This window comes from Globicephala melas, chromosome 20 (assembly GCF_963455315.2).
Source record: "Globicephala melas chromosome 20, mGloMel1.2, whole genome shotgun sequence".
Taxonomy (NCBI): domain Eukaryota; kingdom Metazoa; phylum Chordata; class Mammalia; order Artiodactyla; family Delphinidae; genus Globicephala; species Globicephala melas.
Genome location: NC_083333.1, coordinates 49,946,141 through 49,967,607, shown reverse-complemented (window position 1 = coordinate 49,967,607; position 21,467 = coordinate 49,946,141). Strand labels below are relative to the sequence as shown.

The window sequence follows — 21,467 nt, the reverse complement described above, 5'->3', positions numbered from 1 at the left end:
CTTAAGTATTTTTCAGGTCTGTCGTTCTCAAAGGTACACCTGTGCTTAATTTCAATTATTTGTTTCTTTAAGGTCTTTTTTATTTTCTGGGATCCATTGTTAACTTTAGTCAGGACCCAGATGTGCACTTTAAATATATTCAGGCAGCTTGCAAGACAGGGCAGATCAAAGAAGTAGAAAGAATCTGCAGAGAAAGCAACTGCTATGATCCTGAGCGAGTCAAGAATTTTCTCAAGGTAAGAGTAATGCATTTTCTGGTTGGGTTGAAGATCGGCAGTTCTGCAAAGGTTTGCTCACAGTTTTAAAATATTTTTTTCCCCTAAAAGTGAAATTCTTAGCATTCTCAAATTGTATGCTGAATTATTTCTTCCAAATTTAATATTCTGTGGTTTCCTTTGAAATAAGGAAGGAAATTGGTAAGTAATACTTAAGAATGACCATCTGTTTAAATGAAGAGGAAAATAACACTATCTCTAAGGAATTTCCTTTCTTTCACTTTAATTTTAGAAGAAAATTTTTGAAAAGTGATTGTAGATGCTCAGTGTTTAGAATATCATTTAGGCTCTTTTTGAATATTAAGATCAGCTTGCCCTCAGTGTTATTTTAAGGGGCCTGTATTATATGCAAAGGGTTCTGTTGTGTAAAGGACATAGGTTAATCTCTGTCGTTGATTAGCCTAACTCTAGAAACTAAATATTAATCATGTGTAATTCATAAATTGAAGGTACAATTGAACAAAAAAACCCTCAGCTTTGTGACACGAATTTGGTTATGGAGAAGTAAGAACTGCCTGTGTTGGAATGAAGAGTAATTGTTTGAAGATTCTTAGACCTTTACAGCATACCTGAGGGCAGTTAATTTTTGTTTAATGGTTAACTTAACTTTACCTTTATTCTCATACCTACTAATTACTTTGTGAGGAAGGTAAGACTTTAAAATTGGTAGTCGTTTATAAAAATTAGGAAAACTACAGAACATTCAGATCCCCCCAAAATACATATTTACGTATTTTACATTTATATTAAAAATATATTAAATGATTCCAGAGATTGTATATAAAGTTCTTAAGTATTTTTTTCGTCTGGAAGAATTTTAGATTGAAACTAAAACCAAAATGTTCATTGTGCAATTTAGTAGGAAAGAACAGGCTTTTCTTACTCCTACACTGATCATTTTTAGATAATCTATAGTTGTTTTAGCTGATTCTTCTTCTGAAGAACTTAATACCTAGATTAAATAGCTAAACCCCTAGGTGTTTTAGTGTAATGATGTAGTTAAAGTGCTGAAGTTGCCCTATGTTTTATATTTAAAGATAAACATTCCCCAGAAGTATAGCTTTATGTCTTGGCCATCATGAATATTCTGCGGAGCCTGGCTAGTATATGTTTGAACCCATGACTTCCTGGTGTCAGAAAAAAAACGTCCAAATGAGAAAGATTTGATACTCTATGCTTGACTAGTGTACCCATAACACCAGTCCAGTTCCTCCTTTGAGTGACAGTACTGTTTCCTTTTTTTAAAAATACTACCAGATCCACACTGATTTGTTTTCATTAAGCTCTCAGCTTTTATGCTTCAATTGTAATTTCTTGAGCATTGGGTTGTAATATTTGAGTTGTCATATATATGTAAAGCAGGACTAAGTTAATTATTTTCACCTAATTATGATGACCTTGAGCTTCATAAAAAACCCTCAGGAAACTAGGATGTGGCCGTCTTACATTGCTTATTCCATGAGATCTAATTAGATGAGGAATCCCCCTCCATACTTGTGAATTGGATACAAGTCTAATAGAGCAGAGTGGATGTGAATTATGGGCTTTTGAAAAGTCAGACATGGTTCAAATTCCTTTTCTTTCTATAAAGCTGTTAACCTCAGGCCAGTTAACTAAGGTGCCTCAGCCTTGGTTTCTTCAACCACAAGCTGTGTTTATCAAGTACCTTGTATGCCATAGGTGTTCAAGTGATAACCGTGGTTAATAAGCTGTGTTGGTGGGCCTTGGAAATAACGTATTGTCAGCCTTTCTAGCAGGCAAGTTTTGTTTCTTTTTGGTTTTAAGTTATTCCTGACTCCTTGAAGGAATTTTAATACCAGCCTGAGTTAGAGGAAAAAACCTAGTCTCTTATCATTAAATAATCTGAGATGGGAGCTCAGTGCTAATATGCTACTATTGGATATTCAGCCTTTCACCCCAGTAATGAGAATGAACATACTAAACCATTTACTCACTTTCCTTATTGATCTGTAGTTTGTAGCAGGTTGCTACATTTCATCATCACTGTTATTAAACTTCATTTTGGAGTTACTAGCTGTATTATAACTGGTGTTGTATGCAAACTGTGATAATAAGAAAAATACTTCTCTGAATCTAATCTTGAACATTAGACAAGTGCCAATTACATGCTAGCCACCAGGAATACAGAGGTTGATAGAATATGAGTTCTCCTTTAGAGTAACCTGTAAGCAGGATGAAATAGTGTCAGTAGCATTATTTGGCTCGTGCCCTAACCTTGTGGAACTGTAGCCTTGCATAGAAAATGTAAAACTGTTCTTTAGACCCATGCCTCTTGCTACCTTTGATCTTATTTTCCAGGTTTTGTTTCAACCTCACTGGCCTGCTTGCTATTCCTGGAACTCCCCAAACCCTCTGCTGCCCCAGGGCCTTTGCTTGTGCCCTTTCCCACTTACCTCTCAGACCTTCATGACCTGCTCCCTTACCTTCTTTCAGATTTCCAGTCAAATGTCACGAGAAAGGATGTCTCAGATTACCCTGTCTAAAATAAAATCTATTCCAGTTCCATCCTCACTTCCCCCTTGTCTTGTTCTCTTTTTCTTTATAACACTTAGCATTGTCTCTTCCCACTAGAATGTAAGTCTCTTTGGGGAATGCTTACTTTGTTCCCTGCTATATCTCCAAACTTTACGTTTAAGAAAACCTGAATATGTTTATATAATTGCAATTTTGATCCTAAAATTTCTAATCATAATACCTAAAGGGTAACCTTTAAATAAAAATTTTAAATATTAATAGCATTATTTTCATATATGAAATCATATGCAAATTTAGGTAATCAAGAAAGTATCCCAGTTTTTGTCTGCTTTTTTCAAATTTAAATTTTCTTTGTGAATACAAATAGTTGTCTTTTGCAGCAGAAATCTTAAACCACCCACGCGTGAGACTAGAATACCTAAGTAATCTTAGATTACTTGCCAAGTATGTTTTCTCCCTAAGTGGTAAAATGCAGAAGGTAATATTTTATATGTATATTAAACAAGATAAAGAAGATTAGTGTGTTGATGTGTGTTTAGTAGGAAAAACTTGGCCTGCTAAAATCTTTTGCATAGGTAGATCAAACATTCTCTTTAGAAATGATTATAGCAGCTCTTAGTACAGAGTTTCCATGGTGCTAAATAATACTTGCTTTAGACTTTCCTTGATGGGAAAAATCTGCAGCTGGACTTCCACTTCAGATTTACAGCCATTTTTTTGTTTGTTTGTTTGTTTAATTCAGGATTTCTTATGACTCCAGATTTAGTTTAGTGTTCTCTGAACACTTCATAGATTAATTATAATTGTTTATAATTGGGTGGCTTATAAGTGCTAGACTTAGGATTTATTCTAGCCTTGCAAATAACGTTTTTTGTGGCTGTCATTGAGGAAAGTCCTGTCCTGCTTAGTTCTTCTTCAGTAGACAATCCGTAGAGGAATCATTTACTGAGGAATGTTTCACTGTATATAAATGAATTCCTGATGGAAACTGTTGTTTTTTGTGCTGTACCTAATGTCTGTGGAATGTAACAGGACATGTATCAGGTAAATGCCCAATACAGGTGTTACCTACCTGTCTATAACATCTATGTCAATCTGTAAGTAGGATTATAGCTTGGTATTTGTAACGGTAAAAGCAGTTGGCAATTTAAAGATGCTTTAAATGCTTTTTATCTTTTAAATCTTTTTTTTTTTTTATAGCAACATGTGGTATATTTAAATTCATGGCCATCACTATCATGCTGCTCCTTTTAGGCTTCATTATAACAGTGTTAGAAGACGGCCATATAGATTGGAATGGGGAGGGGTAAAAAGTCATCAGTTTGAAACAAAAGTGAGCCAATATGCCTAATTTTGACAGTGTGACTATACCTCTTAAATCAACTACAAATTCAGTTGTTACTATTAATGAAAGTAGTCCCAGTATGATGATTTTATATCCTGAGCGCCACTGATGGCTCACAAGTCTTGTTACTTTTTTTGTAAAGGATTGTATGTGGAAAGGACCTGGTATTTTGCTGTGACTCTAGGTATTACTTCATAAAAATTTATGGAAACTGGGTTGGGCACTTTTAAGAGTAGCCAAGTTTATGTGAGCCTCTCCCACAAGTGTAGAACAGATTCTCATATTTTACACTGATAAACTCACAGAAGAAGAAAATTAAGGTTTCTTTTTTTTTTTCCAGGAAGCAAAGCTAACAGATCAGTTACCACTTATCATTGTGTGTGATCGATTTGACTTTGTCCATGATTTGGTGCTCTATTTATATAGAAATAATCTTCAAAAGTATATAGAGATATATGTACAGAAGGTAAGTAATACTTAGATAACTTTAAAATATAATCTTGTAGATTTTACTGCTCACACTGGAAATCTTCATCCTTTTGAAACTCTGTGTCCAGTAAGAGTGGTCTGCTACAATGGCTTTCAACTTTTTTTTTTTCCAGCAGAATCCTTTCTTTGATTAAAATTTTACATGCATTCCAAGTAGGTAAAACAAAACAGAACTGCTGTAGTTGAAAAAATTGAGTGGCCTACACCCTACTTATTTGATAGCCTTTGTGGTATCCGTATGGAGGCCATAGGCTGCAAAGCATAGTATTAAAACCATCTTAAATAAAGATATTAGAAACTTCACCTTCTAACTCCAGAAATAGAAAGGCAGTTTTGCTATGATGGAGGCCTTTTGTTTTCACAGTCATTCTGTGACTTTAGCTTCTTTGGGCTTATTTGTCCTTTGGAGCAATGCTGAAGTAATTAATTAACCAAGGCAGACTTCCTGCTAAATATCTTTGTCTAGTTGTAAATTTAGACTCAGTTTATTACTGAATTTTAAAACTGAGCTTGAAGAGGGAAATGAGTTTTATTTTTTAAAACTCCTTTTGGTTTTGCTTATTAGTAACGTAATGACATTCTTCTTCTTCTTTTTTTTTTTTAAACCATAGGTGAATCCAAGTCGACTTCCTGTGGTTATTGGAGGATTACTTGATGTTGATTGCTCTGAAGATGTCATTAAAAACTTGATTCTTGTTGTAAGAGGTCAATTCTCTACTGATGAGCTTGTTGCTGAGGTTGAAAAAAGAAACAGGTGTAGTACTGTTTTAATCTTCATAACTAAAGATAAATTATTAGTCTCTTTTAGCTTGGTAATGAATAGAAGTATGACCTGTCAGTTGCCTAAAAGCTACTCAGTAACTCATGGACCTTAATTCCCTGGAGATACCTAATTTAGAAGTGATAAGCTAGCTGTAGCTTGCTCTATTTCTGAAAAAAAAACAAACAAAACTGTTTTCTGAACTATTACAGCTGTCATATAGAATATCTGTTAATCTAGTTGATCACCTTCTTTGCATATTTATACACAGAGTCAAACCATGTAGCTATATGTTTTTAATGTAAACTATGTAAAAAGCCTCCTTTTGGTTAGGTATGATACCACCATATTTAATGACTAATTCTTCTCTGATAAATTCTTCTCAAGCATGACAAAAGAAAAGAGTTCCCTGTGTAACTCTGGGTTAAACTCATTTTTAAATTGAACCTTGATATGATACTATGAATTATGAATTTCCAGTAGAGGAGAACATAGTGTGAGTGCTTCTAATACTTATACAGTGAAGTCTTTTTTTAGCCAGGACATTTTGTGTTCAGAAAGTGCTGATGTAGTAAATGAGGTTAGTGGGTTGGTACAATAGTAGGAGGTTGGTATAATAGTAGGAGGTTACTGTAGCTATGAAAAGGTTATCAAGAATGGGGTTTAATTTTAACCTGAGGTGGTACAGGTGTTCTGCTAATGGTATTCATAGAGTTTATATCTGAATGTTTCAAACATTCAGAAAATGTTTGAGAAATTTTTAAAGTTTGAGACTAAAGTGATTATAGGTTGTAACAATTTTGTTATTTAAACCATGGTAAAAGAGTGTTGGTCATCTGGACCATTGAAATATAAGCTATAACTTAGCAAAACCATGGCCCTTGGTGGAGTGATTGTATGACTGCTAGAGGTATTAAAGCTAGAGCTTCTAAAGCTACCAGATTTTTTTCCCAGTATATATTTAGGGTACTATTTCTTTTGGCTTTAGGTAATGTTGTATGTTACTTGTGTGAAAATTAAAAGGAACTTCAGATAATCAGGCCTATTTTTTCATACCACATCTCTATCCTACTCCTAAACAAAACTTATCCAAAGTCCAGCCATTTTGTCCAGTTTTAAGAACAATCTATGAACCTATAATCTTCTTTTTTCTATATCCTGTCTAGATAATGTAGCAGATAGATCTGGGAGAGTATGAAAGACAGTCTTATATATACCTTCTGTGTAATCTTGGGCAAATCATTTAACCATCTCCAAGTCTTAGTTTCGCAATTTGTAGTAGGCGTGTTGAGAATTCAAAATAGTGTATGGGAAAGTACATTATAGACCATAAGGTACTTACATAGTGTGTCAAGAATGTGCTATTTATAATATAATATGTGTATATGTGGGGTTTTTTTGTGTGTTTCTTTTCCTTTTTTTTTTTTTTTTTTTACTAGATTGAAACTGCTTCTGCCTTGGCTGGAGGCTAGAATTCATGAGGGCTGTGAAGAGCCTGCTACTCACAATGCTTTAGCCAAAATCTACATAGACAGTAATAACAACCCAGAGCGATTTCTTCGGGAAAATCCTTATTATGACAGTCGTGTTGTTGGAAAGTATTGTGAGAAGAGAGATCCACATCTAGCCTGTGTTGCTTATGAACGTGGCCAGTGTGATCTGGAACTTATTAATGTGAGTACTGCTAGCTGAACGTGTACAGAGAAGACTGCATTTTTTTTTTTCAAAGTAAATTTATTTATTTATTTTTGGCTGTGTTGGGTCTTTGTTGCTGTGTGTGGGGTTTCTCTAATTGTGGCGAGCGGTGCTGCTCTTCGTTGCGGTGCGCGGGCTTCTCATCGTGGTGGCTTCTCTTGTTGCGGAGCACGGCCTCTAGGCGCACAGGCTTCAGTAGTTGTGGCACGCGGGCTCAGTAGTTGGGGCTCACGGGCTCTAGAGCACAGGCTCAGTAGTTGTGGCGCACAGGCTTAGTTGCTCCGCAGCATGTGGGATCTTCCCCGATCGAGCCCACGTCTCCTGCATTGGCAGGTGGACTCTTAACCACTGTGCCACCGGGGAAGTCCCAAGACTGCATTTTTTTAAAAACCTGATATATAATGTTGGATTAGTGAATTTTGAGAGTTTCAGAGTGGTTTTAGGTAATATGGAGCATCTTTGGAAGATACATGCTCTTTTAAAAAACTTTGCTGATAATTATGAACTTAAACTGGCTCAAGTAGTTGATTAAGCTTATATTCACCCATTAACATTTAACCCCGCTAGTTTTATCACTTATGTTCTCATACACTCATATGTACACACACACATATATGTATATGTTTATATATATGTGTATGTATGTATAGACACATCTAAATTTTTAACCATATGAGAATAAATTGCATACCTCATGGCCTTATACCTCTTCATTGTGTATTTATTAAGAATAAGGATATTCTCTTTCATAACCACATTGTAGATGGCAACCTCAGTCAGTCTGACCCAAGTAGAATACTTTTTACAGTCTGTTTTATTCCAGTTTTGTCAATTGACCCAGTAATGTCTTTTAAAAGAAATTTTTTCCCTCCAGTCTAGGATTACATATTGCATGTACTTGTCATATCTATCTTGTCTCTTTTAATCCAAAACAATTCTTTACACTTTCTTTGTCTTTTATTGACAGACATAACTGTAAAAAGTCTTTTTCTCTATGTGTAACTTTTTATTGAGGTAAAATTCACATTACATTAACCATTTGAAAGGGAACGATTCAGTTGCAGTACATTTACAATGTTTGTAATCACTACACCTCTCTCTAGTTCCAAATTTTCATTGCCACATGAGGAAATCCAGTCCTCATTAAGCAGTTGCTCCACATTCCTGCCTCCTTCCAGCCCCTGACAACCTCCAAACTGCCTTCCGTCTCTGTGGATTCACCTATTCTGTATATTTCTTATAAATGAAAAGTCTTTTTTAAAAAAATAGAATGTTCTTCGCTTTGAGTTTCTCTTATCGTTCCTCCTGATTAGATTTAGATTGTACGTTTCCATCCAAAATTTATTACTTAAGTGATGTTTTGTTTTTCTCATGCTATAACATGCAGAAGCACCTAATGTCCTTTTGTCCTTCATTTTGGGGGTCACTTTTTATCAAGTTGTCAATTTCTCCTATTGTATAAATAGATTTCCCCTTGCAGATATATTTCCCCTTGCAGATATTAAGTACTTTGTGAAGAGACATTTAAGACAATGCGAGAATCCTACTGTGTGTGTGTGTGTTTGCGTGTGTGTGTGCGTGCGTGTGTGTGTATGTATGGCTCCCCTGCCCCCCAGTTTTGAATCTATTGATTCTTATTCAACCAGTCTTAATGTGTTGGTTGCAAAATAATGATTTTCCAACTTTATCCCTTTCTCCGCATTTATCAGTCAGCATGCATATATTCATGCACTCATGAGTTCTGTGGGTTATAATCCATTGTTTTGATTTTCAAATTACTCCAGTTTTGACTGATAAAAATCCCATCAACCTGCCTCTCATGGCTTTGTGTCATGGTCTCATTGCTCTTGGAGCACTTTTTTGTTTCCTGGCCCAACAAGTTATACCATGCTCATTTTATACCCTCCCCAGCCCTGGATCATTCATTTTTCTGGGGAACTTTGATCCCTTTTAGTGGGGAGTACCATTAGAAACCCAGATCTAGGCTCTAGGTATATTTCCTTCTAGGGTCTTCCAGTGGTCAGAGCTAGGATATAATGCATCTATGTACATACACATTAATATATGAATATATGTATGCATATACACATGGGAAAATAAACACACAAGAATAGTTAGTAAAACACTGAAAAGAAACCTATGAAGGTGCACTAGCCCTACCAGTTATTAAAGCACATTACAGAGCCTCTATAATTAAAACTTGGCATCCTGGTGCATGAATAGATAGTCTAGTAGAGTAGAATATGAAGTCCAAATATAGATCCCACATCAGGGTGCTTTTTAAAAGCCTCCAAAAATTAATAAGTATGTTTTTTCTGTTGATTGAATTTTAATAAGAAAAATATGGTTGTGACCTATTAAAGATACATGTAAAAGTAATGGATTTTTTTTTTGCTATAAAAAAATAAACTAGGTATAATGATAGGAAATAACCTTTTATAAGTAAAGTCAGTCTATAAAAAGGTTTTATCTCTTACGATGAAATTAATCTTTAATATCATTTAGGTTTGCAATGAGAATTCCCTCTTCAAAAGTCTTTCCCGCTATCTGGTACGGCGAAAAGATCCAGAACTGTGGGGTAGTGTGCTGCTGGAAAGCAATCCTTACAGGAGACCTCTCATCGATCAGGTAAAATTGGCAAATGTGTTTAAGGCTCATCTTTTTAACTATGAATAACACCTTTTGCCTCATCATATACCAAAATATACTCAAATGGATCATATTTAACTATGAGAGATGGCAGTAAAAAGTAGAAGAAAATAAAAATTGTACTAAAATATATATATATCATAAATGTTAACAAAAGTGAAATATATCTTCTCGAAGAAAATACATCCCGAAAGAGAGAATTTAATTATATAAGACTTCCTCAATTCATCATAGTTAAAAGGATAACAGTAAATTAAACATTTAATAAAATGAATAAGAATTGCTATTTACTAATACCTGAGAAGTGACTCAGTTGATTAGAAACATTCAAGACAGTGGTAAATCAGCAAAGGATAAGAATTGGTGAGAAAATACAAATGACCTAGTGGGTAAATGTTAAATAAATCTCAATAGAGTAAGCATAGACCTGCAAAGGAGATGCGGGTTTATATCTATATAAAAATTGAAAACATTTTTTAAAACCTTAAAAATTGAAGGTTGTTAATAATGGTTCTAAAATTGTTGGTAGAAGTATAAATATAGAAGGGAATAAATTAAAGAATATTAATTTTTCATTCTTAGGAAGCATTTCTAAGGAAAATTCCCAAGTTAATACAAAGCTTCCTAGAAAAAATGTTCATTGGTGCATCTGGGAACTATGCAAATAGCCAGAAATAGAGGAATTACTGAGTATATAATGCCACATCTGTATGGTTGAATTGTATGTAATCATTAAAGTGATAATGAGGAGTGGTTATTATGGATAATATTTTAATCAGGGAAAAGCTAGAAATTATGTAATTAGGGTGATTTTTTTTCAAGAGAACGAAAGTATACATGTTACAGGTATATGTGGATTTATGTAAAAAGACCTTTGGGTGGTAAATTTAAAGGTATTTTATCTTGTTCCTTCTTCTCTGCCTATTTCATTTTCTACTGAGGCCAGCTTATTCTTATTAGATAATATCATCAAAACCACCTTGACTCTCAGTACTTATTCACTGTATATCCTCTGCAGGTTGTACAGACAGCCTTGTCTGAGACTCAGGACCCTGAAGAAGTGTCAGTAACTGTCAAGGCTTTTATGACTGCAGACCTTCCTAATGAACTCATTGAACTGCTGGAGAAAATTGTCCTTGATAACTCTGTATTCAGTGAACACAGGTATCCTGTGAAGAGGGATCTATTGGCTCTTTATAGTTAGTCTTTAATTATAGCCTGTCAGTTTGGAGAAGGAACAGAGACAAAGATTAAAGAATGTTGTCTAAATTCTCACTTTTCTAATACCCTCTTGTCACCCTACCTCCTGAGGCGAAATACTCTTTAGCTGCAGTGTTTTTTCTTTATGACTAATGAGCTTTTCAAACATTGCATTCAAATCTTTCTTTCTTAAAGGAATCTGCAAAACCTCCTCATCCTCACTGCAATCAAGGCTGACCGTACCCGTGTTATGGAATATATTAACCGCCTGGATAATTATGATGCCCCAGATATTGCCAATATCGCCATCAGCAATGAGCTGTTTGAAGAAGCATTTGCCATTTTTCGGAAATTTGACGTCAATACTTCAGCAGTGCAGGTAAATCTACAGATTACCTGAGTTGATTTACTAAATGTAGTACCTTGTCTTGATTCAATGTATGTATTGTCCTGTGAGAATGGGCATAATTTATTGCTGTGGCAATAGAAGAGCAATAAAATCCTAACCGTTTAAATGTAATTGCTGTGTGGTAAGATTCATTGTACTGTAACTCTGATTAAAAATTGGTTGCCTAGGTCTTGATCGAACATATTGGAAACTTAGATCGGGCATATGAATTTGCTGAACGCTGCAATGAACCTGCCGTCTGGAGTCAGCTCGCAAAAGCCCAGCTACAGAAAGGAATGGTGAAAGAAGCCATTGATTCTTACATCAAAGCAGATGATCCTTCATCCTACATGGAAGTTGTTCAGGCTGCCAATACTAGTGGTATGACTTCTCACTTTTATGTGTTTGCCACCTCAGAAAATGTACCTAAGCTAAGCATTAAGTTATATGTCTCTTCTGTATTAAGTAGGAGTTAGAGACTGCATGGCTGTTTGCCCTCCGTCTTAGTTCAGATAAAGAGAGTCTGTTTTGTGAATTTAAAAGTTCCATGGGGAAGTTTAATTTTCTGTTTTGAAGTCTCAAAATTCTCACCTATCTCTAATCCAATAACTTTAAGGAAAAAGGGGATTCACCTATTCATTTGGTCAGTAATAATACAGAGGCATAATAGAAGTTTCACTATTTTGATGCCTTTCACTGTTTATATTTGTTATTCTCTATACTGTCTCTTTGAAGGGGAAATTAATAGCAATTCTCATTTGCTTCAGTGAAAAGATAAATGTTGGTATGTTAGTGTTTGGGTTTACTTATTTGTTTCTCTATACCTAGGAAACTGGGAAGAACTGGTGAAGTACTTGCAGATGGCCCGTAAGAAGGCTCGTGAATCCTATGTGGAGACAGAATTGATATTTGCACTGGCTAAAACAAACCGCCTTGCAGAGTTAGAAGAGTTCATCAATGGGCCAAATAACGCTCATATCCAGCAAGTGGGTTTCCTGTTCCGATTTTTTTTTTAGGAGTGTAAAAATAGTTGAGCAACTTCATTAGCTTAGTAGGATCAAGAAGTGGCAACTGAAAGTTTCTAAGGAAAAATATTGTTTCTTAGTATTAAATTGAGTTGTAACTTTGGAAAGAAGATTAAGTTTAGGCTTACTGAAAATGGTTTTTGTTTTTTTTTCAGGTTGGTGACCGCTGTTATGATGAAAAAATGTATGATGCTGCTAAGTTGTTGTACAATAATGTTTCCAATTTTGGACGCTTGGCATCTACTCTGGTTCACCTGGGTGAATATCAGGCAGCTGTTGATGGAGCTAGGAAAGCTAACAGTACTCGAACATGGAAAGAGGTAATCTAAACAACAGTTTGAGTGAAGAATTAAGATGCTATTTAGGAATGTTCTTTAAACTGATTAATTGAATTAACCAGCCATGTTTACACTTGAGTTCACATAATTGCAATTCTTTATATTGTAGGTCTGCTTTGCCTGTGTAGATGGGAAAGAGTTCCGTCTCGCTCAAATGTGTGGGCTTCATATTGTAGTACATGCAGATGAATTGGAGGAACTTATCAACTACTATCAGGTAATTAACTGAGTCTTTTGTATTAACTGAGATCTTTTGCCACAGATATTCTTGTCTTTAATTGCATTTTTCTCTTATTTAGGATCGTGGATATTTTGAAGAGCTGATAACCATGTTGGAAGCAGCACTGGGACTTGAGCGAGCTCATATGGGAATGTTCACCGAATTAGCTATTCTGTATTCTAAGTTTAAGCCACAGAAAATGCGGGAGCACCTGGAGCTGTTCTGGTCCAGAGTGAACATTCCTAAGGTAACCAACCTTTAATTTTAAGGCAACTCTGTAGCTAAAATGAATACTTTAATTTTAATTAAAAGAAAGGTGTTTTTTGCTGTTAATTAGAATTAGAGACCCCTATCTATCTAAAGCAATTAAATCTTTCTTATGCAGGTGCTAAGAGCTGCAGAACAAGCTCATCTTTGGGCAGAATTGGTGTTTTTGTATGACAAGTACGAAGAATATGATAATGCCATAATTACCATGATGAATCATCCGACTGATGCGTGGAAAGAAGGGCAGTTCAAAGATATCATTACCAAGGTGTGTACCTTCTTCAGAAGAGAAAGTCTTCAGAAAGAGAAAGCTCATTAGGAAGTAACTCTACCTCATGTATGGATTTTTGCTGTTTTAGGTTGCCAATGTGGAACTATACTACAGAGCAATACAATTCTACTTAGAATTCAAGCCACTGTTGTTAAATGATTTGCTGATGGTGCTGTCTCCACGGTTGGATCATACTCGTGCAGTCAATTATTTCAGCAAGGTAATAATTTTTAAAACCTCAAAACTTCATAGCAAGGAGCTAAGACATTCTTGGATAACTTTTGTCCATGGAACTTTAGCAATGTACGACATTTGTAACAAACTCTTATTTTAAAGGTTAAACAGCTACCACTGGTGAAACCATATTTGCGTTCAGTCCAGAACCACAACAACAAATCTGTGAATGAATCACTGAACAACCTCTTTATTACAGAAGAAGATTATCAGGTAAAACTTTTTGGTTCTTTCATGTATTCTCAAAACTCAGGTTATCATTGAGTTGTAAAGTTGGTATGTTCTGCAGTAAAAACAAAAAGCCCATCATCCCTTAGGACTGTAAATAGTAGGTACTTGAGTGCCACAGATCTAAATTTAGTGAAGTTTTCAGGATTGGTAAATCTGATGTCTCCTAATTAAATGCCAAGTTTGCAGAATTCTGCCTAGATCTTGTCCAAGTTAATGCTTTAGAAAAATACCTAAACATCTAGACTGTAGACTGAGTTGAAAAAGTTTTTGAGCTCTTAAACTAGTCCATAAAACTTACACAGTATTAACTCTTTTAGTCTTTTTCTTGCCCAAGAGCATATTAGTACCTGTCTCTTAGTAAACTTTCCCTTGTGAAGGATTTTGCAAAAACAGAATTAAAGTTAAGCTAGTTGCCTTTGTCTTTCTCTTACTGTCAACATGGTTTTTTTTCAGTCTCAGATCCCATGCTGATCTCTATGACTGAATATCATGTTGAGTTGTATCAGGAGTTTACCTAGAGCATAAAACCTTACCCTCCAGATTACAAATCCTTCCAATTTCATAACCATTCGCGTTAGTCCTTGATACTGAAAACTTTGGAGAAAAACATGGTACCTTTAGAAATTTTATAGTGCCTTGAAGGACTTTATTGTTAAACAGTTAGATTGAGGAATGTTGATACTTGTTCATATTACAACTTTGCGGTTTGATTCTTGAATCTAGGCTGTCGTATTACAATAATGGCTCATTGATCAAGAACGATGGGACATAAAATTTAAACTAAAATGAAATACTGGTTTGGCATTTGAATGGCTTTGTTTTATTTTTTTAAGGCTCTGCGAACATCGATAGATGCTTATGACAACTTTGACAATATCTCGCTTGCTCAGCGTTTGGAAAAACATGAACTCATTGAGTTCAGAAGAATTGCTGCTTATCTCTTCAAAGGCAACAATCGCTGGAAACAGAGTGTGGAGCTGTGCAAGAAAGATAGCCTGTACAAGGTGAATAAAGTTGGTGGGGGTGGGGCTCTTAAGCCAAATACTAGATGATCTGTGTTAACCCTGGAATGGTATATTATAAGTGGTTATGGTCTATAAAAGTATTAGTTTTTGCAAGTATGAGAACTGCCTTTAAGCTCCTGCTTGAGGAGATGATAATTAAGTCGATTTCTTGATTCTGGAGGCTGTCTTATGTTTATTTCAAACGTCTCTTTGTTTTTAAAAAAAAAAAAAGCTTTACCTTGTCTTTTCCTTTTCTTTCAGGAAATCCTTAATTTAAATGATATAACTGGGAGGTTTTTTCCCCATTGTATTACTTAGTTTACCAGTTCAGTGTATTTGAATTTAATGTTTGACCTTCATCCTTTCCTTTAAATAGGATGCAATGCAGTATGCCTCTGAATCTAAAGATACTGAGTTGGCTGAAGAACTCCTACAGTGGTTTTTGCAGGAAGAAAAAAGAGAGTGCTTTGGAGCTTGTCTCTTTACTTGTTATGATCTTTTAAGGCCAGATGTTGTCCTGGAAACTGCATGGAGGCACAATATCATGGATTTTGCCATGCCCTATTTCATCCAGGTCATGAAGGAATACCTGACAAAGGTAATGGCACCGCTGAGAACTAATTATCTTGAGGATATGTAAAATTCCATGTACAGACTTTGTTTTCAAATGTTTTTTTCTCTAGTAGAAGTAATTTAGTTGATCATAAAATATTCCTATCCTCCAGTAATTTTTAATATCTCACAAATGACATTGAATGGAAAGGGAACTCAAACATAACTTGTCAGAATGTTTACCCTCAGAATACCTCAGAATGTATTTCTGAGGGGCGAATAGTATTATGTCCATGTTGTATGGGTTTTTTTGTTTTTGTTTTTTTTTTAATGTTTGATAGAAACCTTTTTGTCAAAATAATGTCTTCCTCAAATCAATTCTTGTAACTCAGATGACCATAACTTAGTAGTGTAGATTCCCTTCTGTTTGGTCGGTTCTTGACTTTAATATGTATGTCTGTTTCCCCTAGGGAAGCTACACCTATATTCTTAATAACCTGTTAATCTTCTCAATATTTTGATAGTTTAACCCCTTATTTAAAAATATTGTAGGAGGTTAACAATTAATGACACATTTCGTAAAAGTGCATTAAACAAGCTGGGGGTATAATCATTTTATAAAATTCACTTATTCATCTTAATGTCCATTTTTGATGTTAAGATGTTTTTTACTTACCCCTGTCCTCAACAGCTACTAGCTTCCATACTATAGAACATATTTAAATGGTCCTAAAGAATCCATTTTGTCAAAGCAAAACATGCTTATTAAAATCAGAGTTTCATATCTGATCTCTTCAAAATGCCTGAGTTAAAGTAGGGGGAAGAGCACTACTAACAACCCCCAGTATAACTGAATATTTCCTTGGGCTGCCATCTAATTAGATATCATGTGTTAGTTATAATTTTTTAAGAATTAACATTTTCTGTGTATAAACTGCTTAAAGTCCAGCGTAAGAGGAAAAACATTCGCCTTGTGTCTTAGCCATAGATGAGAATAGCTTCTTTTCTTATGCATAATGCCAACTTGTGAGACCTGGCTCTAAGCTGCTGTTAACCGAAGTGCTGTAAATTTTACTAGTGATTAAGCTGCTTTCTTTCACACTGACTCTAGCATAAACTCTTCTGCGATAAGCTCTGAAGTTAAAAAAAAAAAAAATTCTAAGTTTTGCTTCCAGTATGCCCTTATTTTCACTTTTCTCATACCTTTTTTAGTGGTTAGATGTTTCTCCCCTAAACCTTTGTTGCTGATTCTACCTTTTTATGCTCAATATGGAATTTGATTTTTTTCTAAGCTGCACCTTCTGAATTCCTTTGCAGGTTGATGCAATAAAGGAAAAGGTGAAAGTTGATTCTTTTCCATCTTTAAGTCTGGAGGACTAAGTCTAAGGAATTTGCATGATTTTTTTTCCTTCCTTTTCTACACTGCTGCTGCTGCTTTTTCCCCCGATAAATTTTCACTAAAGCCTCTGCAAGTCCCTTGAAACATAACTATAATAGAGCTCTAGGACATTAGTAGATGTTTGCTACTAATCGGCTAATAGGCTTTAGGAAGGGCAGGAGGCTAATCAGTAGTTGGTTCACAGTCTCTCTTAAATATATTATTAAAAACTGAGCATGTTGAGTTTCCATATTAATTCCAAAGTTTCAGGAAATTTCTCTTCCCTGTCAGGGTATCTGGACCATAATAGGATTTTCTCAATACTCTAAGTAAAATTAAACAGCCTCTGGTTTTATTTTGTAAGCGTGCCTGACAGTTGCTGAATTTATATATGTATATACATGCCCTAAAAGGCTTTTTGGGGTTTTTTTTTGGTATTGAAGGACTGTGATCCAGTTTCTGATCTCTTGATTCTTACTAATTTTTTGCTGAAAGTAGATACGAGAGATACTAGCTGCTTCCGAAGAGACTTTCCTCATGTTTCTCCAGGTGTCCAGTTCTTATGGTGCTAGTCCATTTTCAAGAGGAATCAAAACTTTTAAAATCATCAGAGTAGCTTGCTGTAATTGTTGCTAAGCAACATGGATTATTTCTGTATATAATGAAACAATATTAACTTATACTTTCTGTAATAAGGTACATCTCTGAAGCTACAAATTTGCTCTTATCCATCCGTTGGCTTGTCCAAGGTCAAATTTAGGTACCTTTTGGTCACTGCTTCCTTCATTGGCTTGTCTCCATCCCAGTATAAATGAAACAAACTTAACAAACTTACCTCTGGTATCAAATTGTGGTGAGAAAAGGGTGGGAAGGTAAAGGACAGTTGAAACAATTTAAAAGAATTTGGAGGGGGGACAGTGCCTTGGAATTATGTTGAACCAAACTGGAGTCACCATTGGAACTTAGGGCAAACCTGAGTAAAATGCATCGTGTGTGAGGCCCTTCAGCAGCTAGTAAGCAAGGCAGTTAGAAAGCGTGTGTGTGAAAAATAGGTAATTGAACTGCAGTGTTATGCATTGTTTTAAATCAAGCATGTACAACAGTCATTGCAATTACATCATACTACTTTTGAAACTCTTAAAGCATTGCTGTGGGCTGTGTGTGTTTCTTGAGAGCCTGTATAGCAACAGTCATCTTCAGATCTCACTTCTTGCTTCAGTACTTTTGCCTTTTTTTCATGCACACATACACCAAAGTAACTGACTGCATGTTAACTTTTCCTCTGCAGCATATTGCAGTCTTTGTGGAAAAGCCTTTTACATTATAGTGAATTTTCAGTAGTACAGATGGAACTGAACTCAGTGACATACTTACCTGTAATTTTTCTTTTTTAATCCAAGGATCAGAAACTTTTGTTACAGCTCTTAACAAAAGCTTGTGTTCATAAAAGCCTTCTCTGCTTTTCTTTTTTGAGCAGTCTAAATTGGGTCAGTGGAAACAATAATTGGATGTTGCTGTGCCAGAGGCTGTCCCATTAAATAGAAAAATCAAAAATTTTTTTGCTTAGCTTGATATTACTCCTTCAAAGTTGTTACTTTTTGTTTCGTCCCTATGCCCAACCTGCCTATGTCTGTGCCTGGGCATTGTGACATTGCTAGCTCTTCTAAGTCTTTAATGTACTTCTGTAATAGGACTTCTGTCTTCAACATCTGACTCAGACATTAACTTTTAAACACGTGTTCACTTTAGATTCCTTTCCTTGAAAGTCTGGAAATGTATTATGCAGTGGTGGTTTTTTGTTGTTGTTTGATTTTTCTTCTTAGAAGTTATTAACATACACGCATCCATATTTTTTTTGTATAACCTCTTTAGCTATACTTATAGTTTTGTATAACTATTTAGGTTAACAAAACCCCATCTGACTGCCCTTGATGGCACACACTGTGCTTTAAATTATAAAGCTGCAGTAATTTTTGTTTTAAGTTTGGGTGCCAAACAGTGGGTGTTTCTCATGGTACTTATACTGCATAGTAGTCTTTAATTCGATATTGGGGTAATTTGTAACACATGAGCACTTAGGTTATAAAATAGAAAAATGGTATACAAAAGCAAACTAACCCATCTTCCTAGGGTAGAAAAGCCACATTTTATCTGAAGATGTCTAGAGTCTACCTGAGCTTACTTTTCTCACATTTTGCTCCCTGACAAATTAGGATGGATTAGACGCACATTTATGGTATTTAATAGAAACAGTTAAAATATGTATAAAATACTGTCCTAACCTTAATGGCCTATGTGAGGATTGAAACACTATTTTAAACAATTTCAAATAGAGACTAGGCGCTGCTTTAACCTTTTTGGGACCCAGTCTATAATAGCCTTTTCAGTGAAGTCTGCATGTCTTTTTTTGTGAGTGATTTTTCACTATTGCCTTTTTTGAAGAACATGCAGTGAACATTCATAAAAAAGTTCTTTCCTGCACTCTGCCTTCCCATCTCAGCGCACTTAGGAAAGCCACTATAATAGATAACATTGAGATTTGAAGTTTAGTTTTACTTCAAGTATAATGATAGACCAACTATAAGACTTTTAAATACAGTCTAAGAGACAAATATAGTACAGTTTAAAAGGTAAATGGAAGTGGTATGGTGGAGATTCCCTAATCCCAGTGTCCTAATGTCATTCTCCCCAGTCCTTCACAGAATTCCAGATTCAAATCATGTTAATCCTAGAAGGAACTCTGTAGATTATCTCATTCAACTGACTCACTATATAGACAAGGAAATTTGAGGGTCAGTACAATGGTTTGCCAAGGTCACACAACTAGTTAGTGGAAGGATCTATGTATTCCAGCTCTTTTCTTCCACTAATATATTTGGACTCCTCTACAGTATTATTTCTGTCTGATACTATCCAGTTTTACTTAGAATGGCTAGCATATAGTAGCCACTTGCTTCTTTGGCTTAATTAAAAGCAAAAAATGTCTTCCTCAAAGAAGTTGGGGGAAAATCAGGCATTCCTAGTTCCTTCTTAGAAAACAGAGCATCAACACATGCAGCCTGTCTTTATATAAAAAGATTGAATGTGGAGCCACTTGAATCTTAAACTTCAGTCCACACGTAATCAGTATTGACAGAAGCTGTGCACAGTTGGCAAAAGATAGCTCATTCTGCACAAGTGCTTATCCAGTCACTAGACTCATTTCACTTTTTTGAATACCATTTCCTTTGGGGAGGGAAGTCTTGCCAGGTCATGAGTTCATTATTATTATCTTTGATAGGGTTTAAACTTCATTTGAGAAAGTGGTTCCTTCTCGTTGTCTCCCTCCCTCAGGCTGGCTGCATCCTAGCATGCCCAGTTTTAGCCTGGCGTGAGCTTTTATGGCATTTATAAATCCCTCCTTCCTGAGGGTTTATAATGACAGTGCTAAAAATCACCTTGACTGAAGTATGAACATTGCCATTGAATTTTAGGGGGGCTGAGAATGTTCTTTCTACTCTAGTCTGTTTTATTTTGACAAAATTTAACATACTAAGGCTTTTCCACTTTCTGCCATAAACTAGGTTTATAATACTTTTGAGGTGCTAATTACCATTCCCTGTTTTTCTCCAGGTGGATAAATTAGATGCTTCAGAATCACTGAGAAAAGAAGAAGAACAAGCTACAGAGACTCAACCTATTGTTTATGGTAATCTCTTTCTCTCTTTAACCTCACAGAAATATAGTAGACAAACAGTTCATTCTGTGGGGATTCTATCTCAAAATAGAAATGTAGTAAGCTCTAAAGTGCAAAAAACTCACTGAGTTAAGGAATAAGTCTATTATTTTTTTTCTGAAAACAGTCTTAAAGCGGGCATTGACATTATTCACTAAGATGATCTTTTTTTTTTTTTTTTTTTTCTGTTGCTTTACTCACTAAGATAATCTTAAATGCAAAGGTAATCTCAAAAAACAGTCAGTTGGGGCTTCCCTGGTGGCGCAGTGGTTGGGAGTCCGCCTGCCAATGCAGAGGACACGGGTTCGTGCCCTGGTCCGGGAAGATCCCACATGCCGTGGAGCGGCTAGGCCTGTGAGCCACGGCTGCTGGGCCTGTGCGTCTGGAGCCTGTGCTCCGCAACTGGAGAGGCCACAATAGTGAGAGGCCCGCGTACCACAAAAAAAAAAAAGTCAGTTGAGATCATAACCTAATTTACCTAATGCCTGGTCACTGATTGCTTATTCATGAATTATTGAGAAAGATGTGTTGGTGAGCTCAATTTTCAGAAGTACAAAAGGTGAGAGAACATGCCAAGGTCATCTTAAGTGTACTTTACAGAAATAGTACATCTCTTTAAATTCTGACTAGGACAGAGAACTGGATAGCATTTCCATTTGAGAACTTTCCAGAGAGATAGGATCTTCAGACTCTCAGTGAATATTTAAGGCAATTTAATTTCTTCTTACATGTGCCTTTCTGAAATACTTCCCCTTTCCATTTCACTCATGGTGAACAGATTGATTTGAGCAACGAATTTGAAGGGTATAGTTTACAGCACTTTAAGCAGGTGGTGTTGGGAGGAGGGTATAAAATTATGGCTGCTGTATCTCAACCTGCTAAAGGGAATGATAGTATACAAATCTCTTATGCCATTATCTCTTTTTTACTATAGA

The 21,467-nt window shown here is 35.6% G+C and overlaps 1 protein-coding gene across 2 annotated transcripts in view; it reads left to right on the top strand.

The window, feature by feature from the left end:
* CLTC (clathrin heavy chain) overlaps positions 1-21,467 on the top strand; it is a 66,291-nt gene that overhangs the window by 37,277 nt on the left and 7,547 nt on the right. The window contains exons 14-32 of one of the 2 annotated variants that reach the window (XM_030881768.3): positions 73-236; positions 4,457-4,582; positions 5,217-5,359; positions 6,805-7,039; positions 9,566-9,688; positions 10,728-10,873; positions 11,105-11,288; positions 11,486-11,678; positions 12,126-12,283; positions 12,478-12,642; positions 12,770-12,877; positions 12,960-13,127; positions 13,266-13,415; positions 13,507-13,638; positions 13,755-13,865; positions 14,717-14,887; positions 15,264-15,485; positions 16,757-16,777; positions 20,430-20,505. In XM_030881768.3, the coding sequence (XP_030737628.1) occupies positions 73-236; positions 4,457-4,582; positions 5,217-5,359; positions 6,805-7,039; positions 9,566-9,688; positions 10,728-10,873; positions 11,105-11,288; positions 11,486-11,678; positions 12,126-12,283; positions 12,478-12,642; positions 12,770-12,877; positions 12,960-13,127; positions 13,266-13,415; positions 13,507-13,638; positions 13,755-13,865; positions 14,717-14,887; positions 15,264-15,485; positions 16,757-16,777; positions 20,430-20,505 (2,796 nt within the window). The remainder of the gene's footprint in view (positions 1-72; positions 237-4,456; positions 4,583-5,216; positions 5,360-6,804; positions 7,040-9,565; positions 9,689-10,727; positions 10,874-11,104; positions 11,289-11,485; positions 11,679-12,125; positions 12,284-12,477; positions 12,643-12,769; positions 12,878-12,959; positions 13,128-13,265; positions 13,416-13,506; positions 13,639-13,754; positions 13,866-14,716; positions 14,888-15,263; positions 15,486-16,756; positions 16,778-20,429; positions 20,506-21,467) is intronic. The other variant, XM_030881769.3, reaches the window with a different exon arrangement.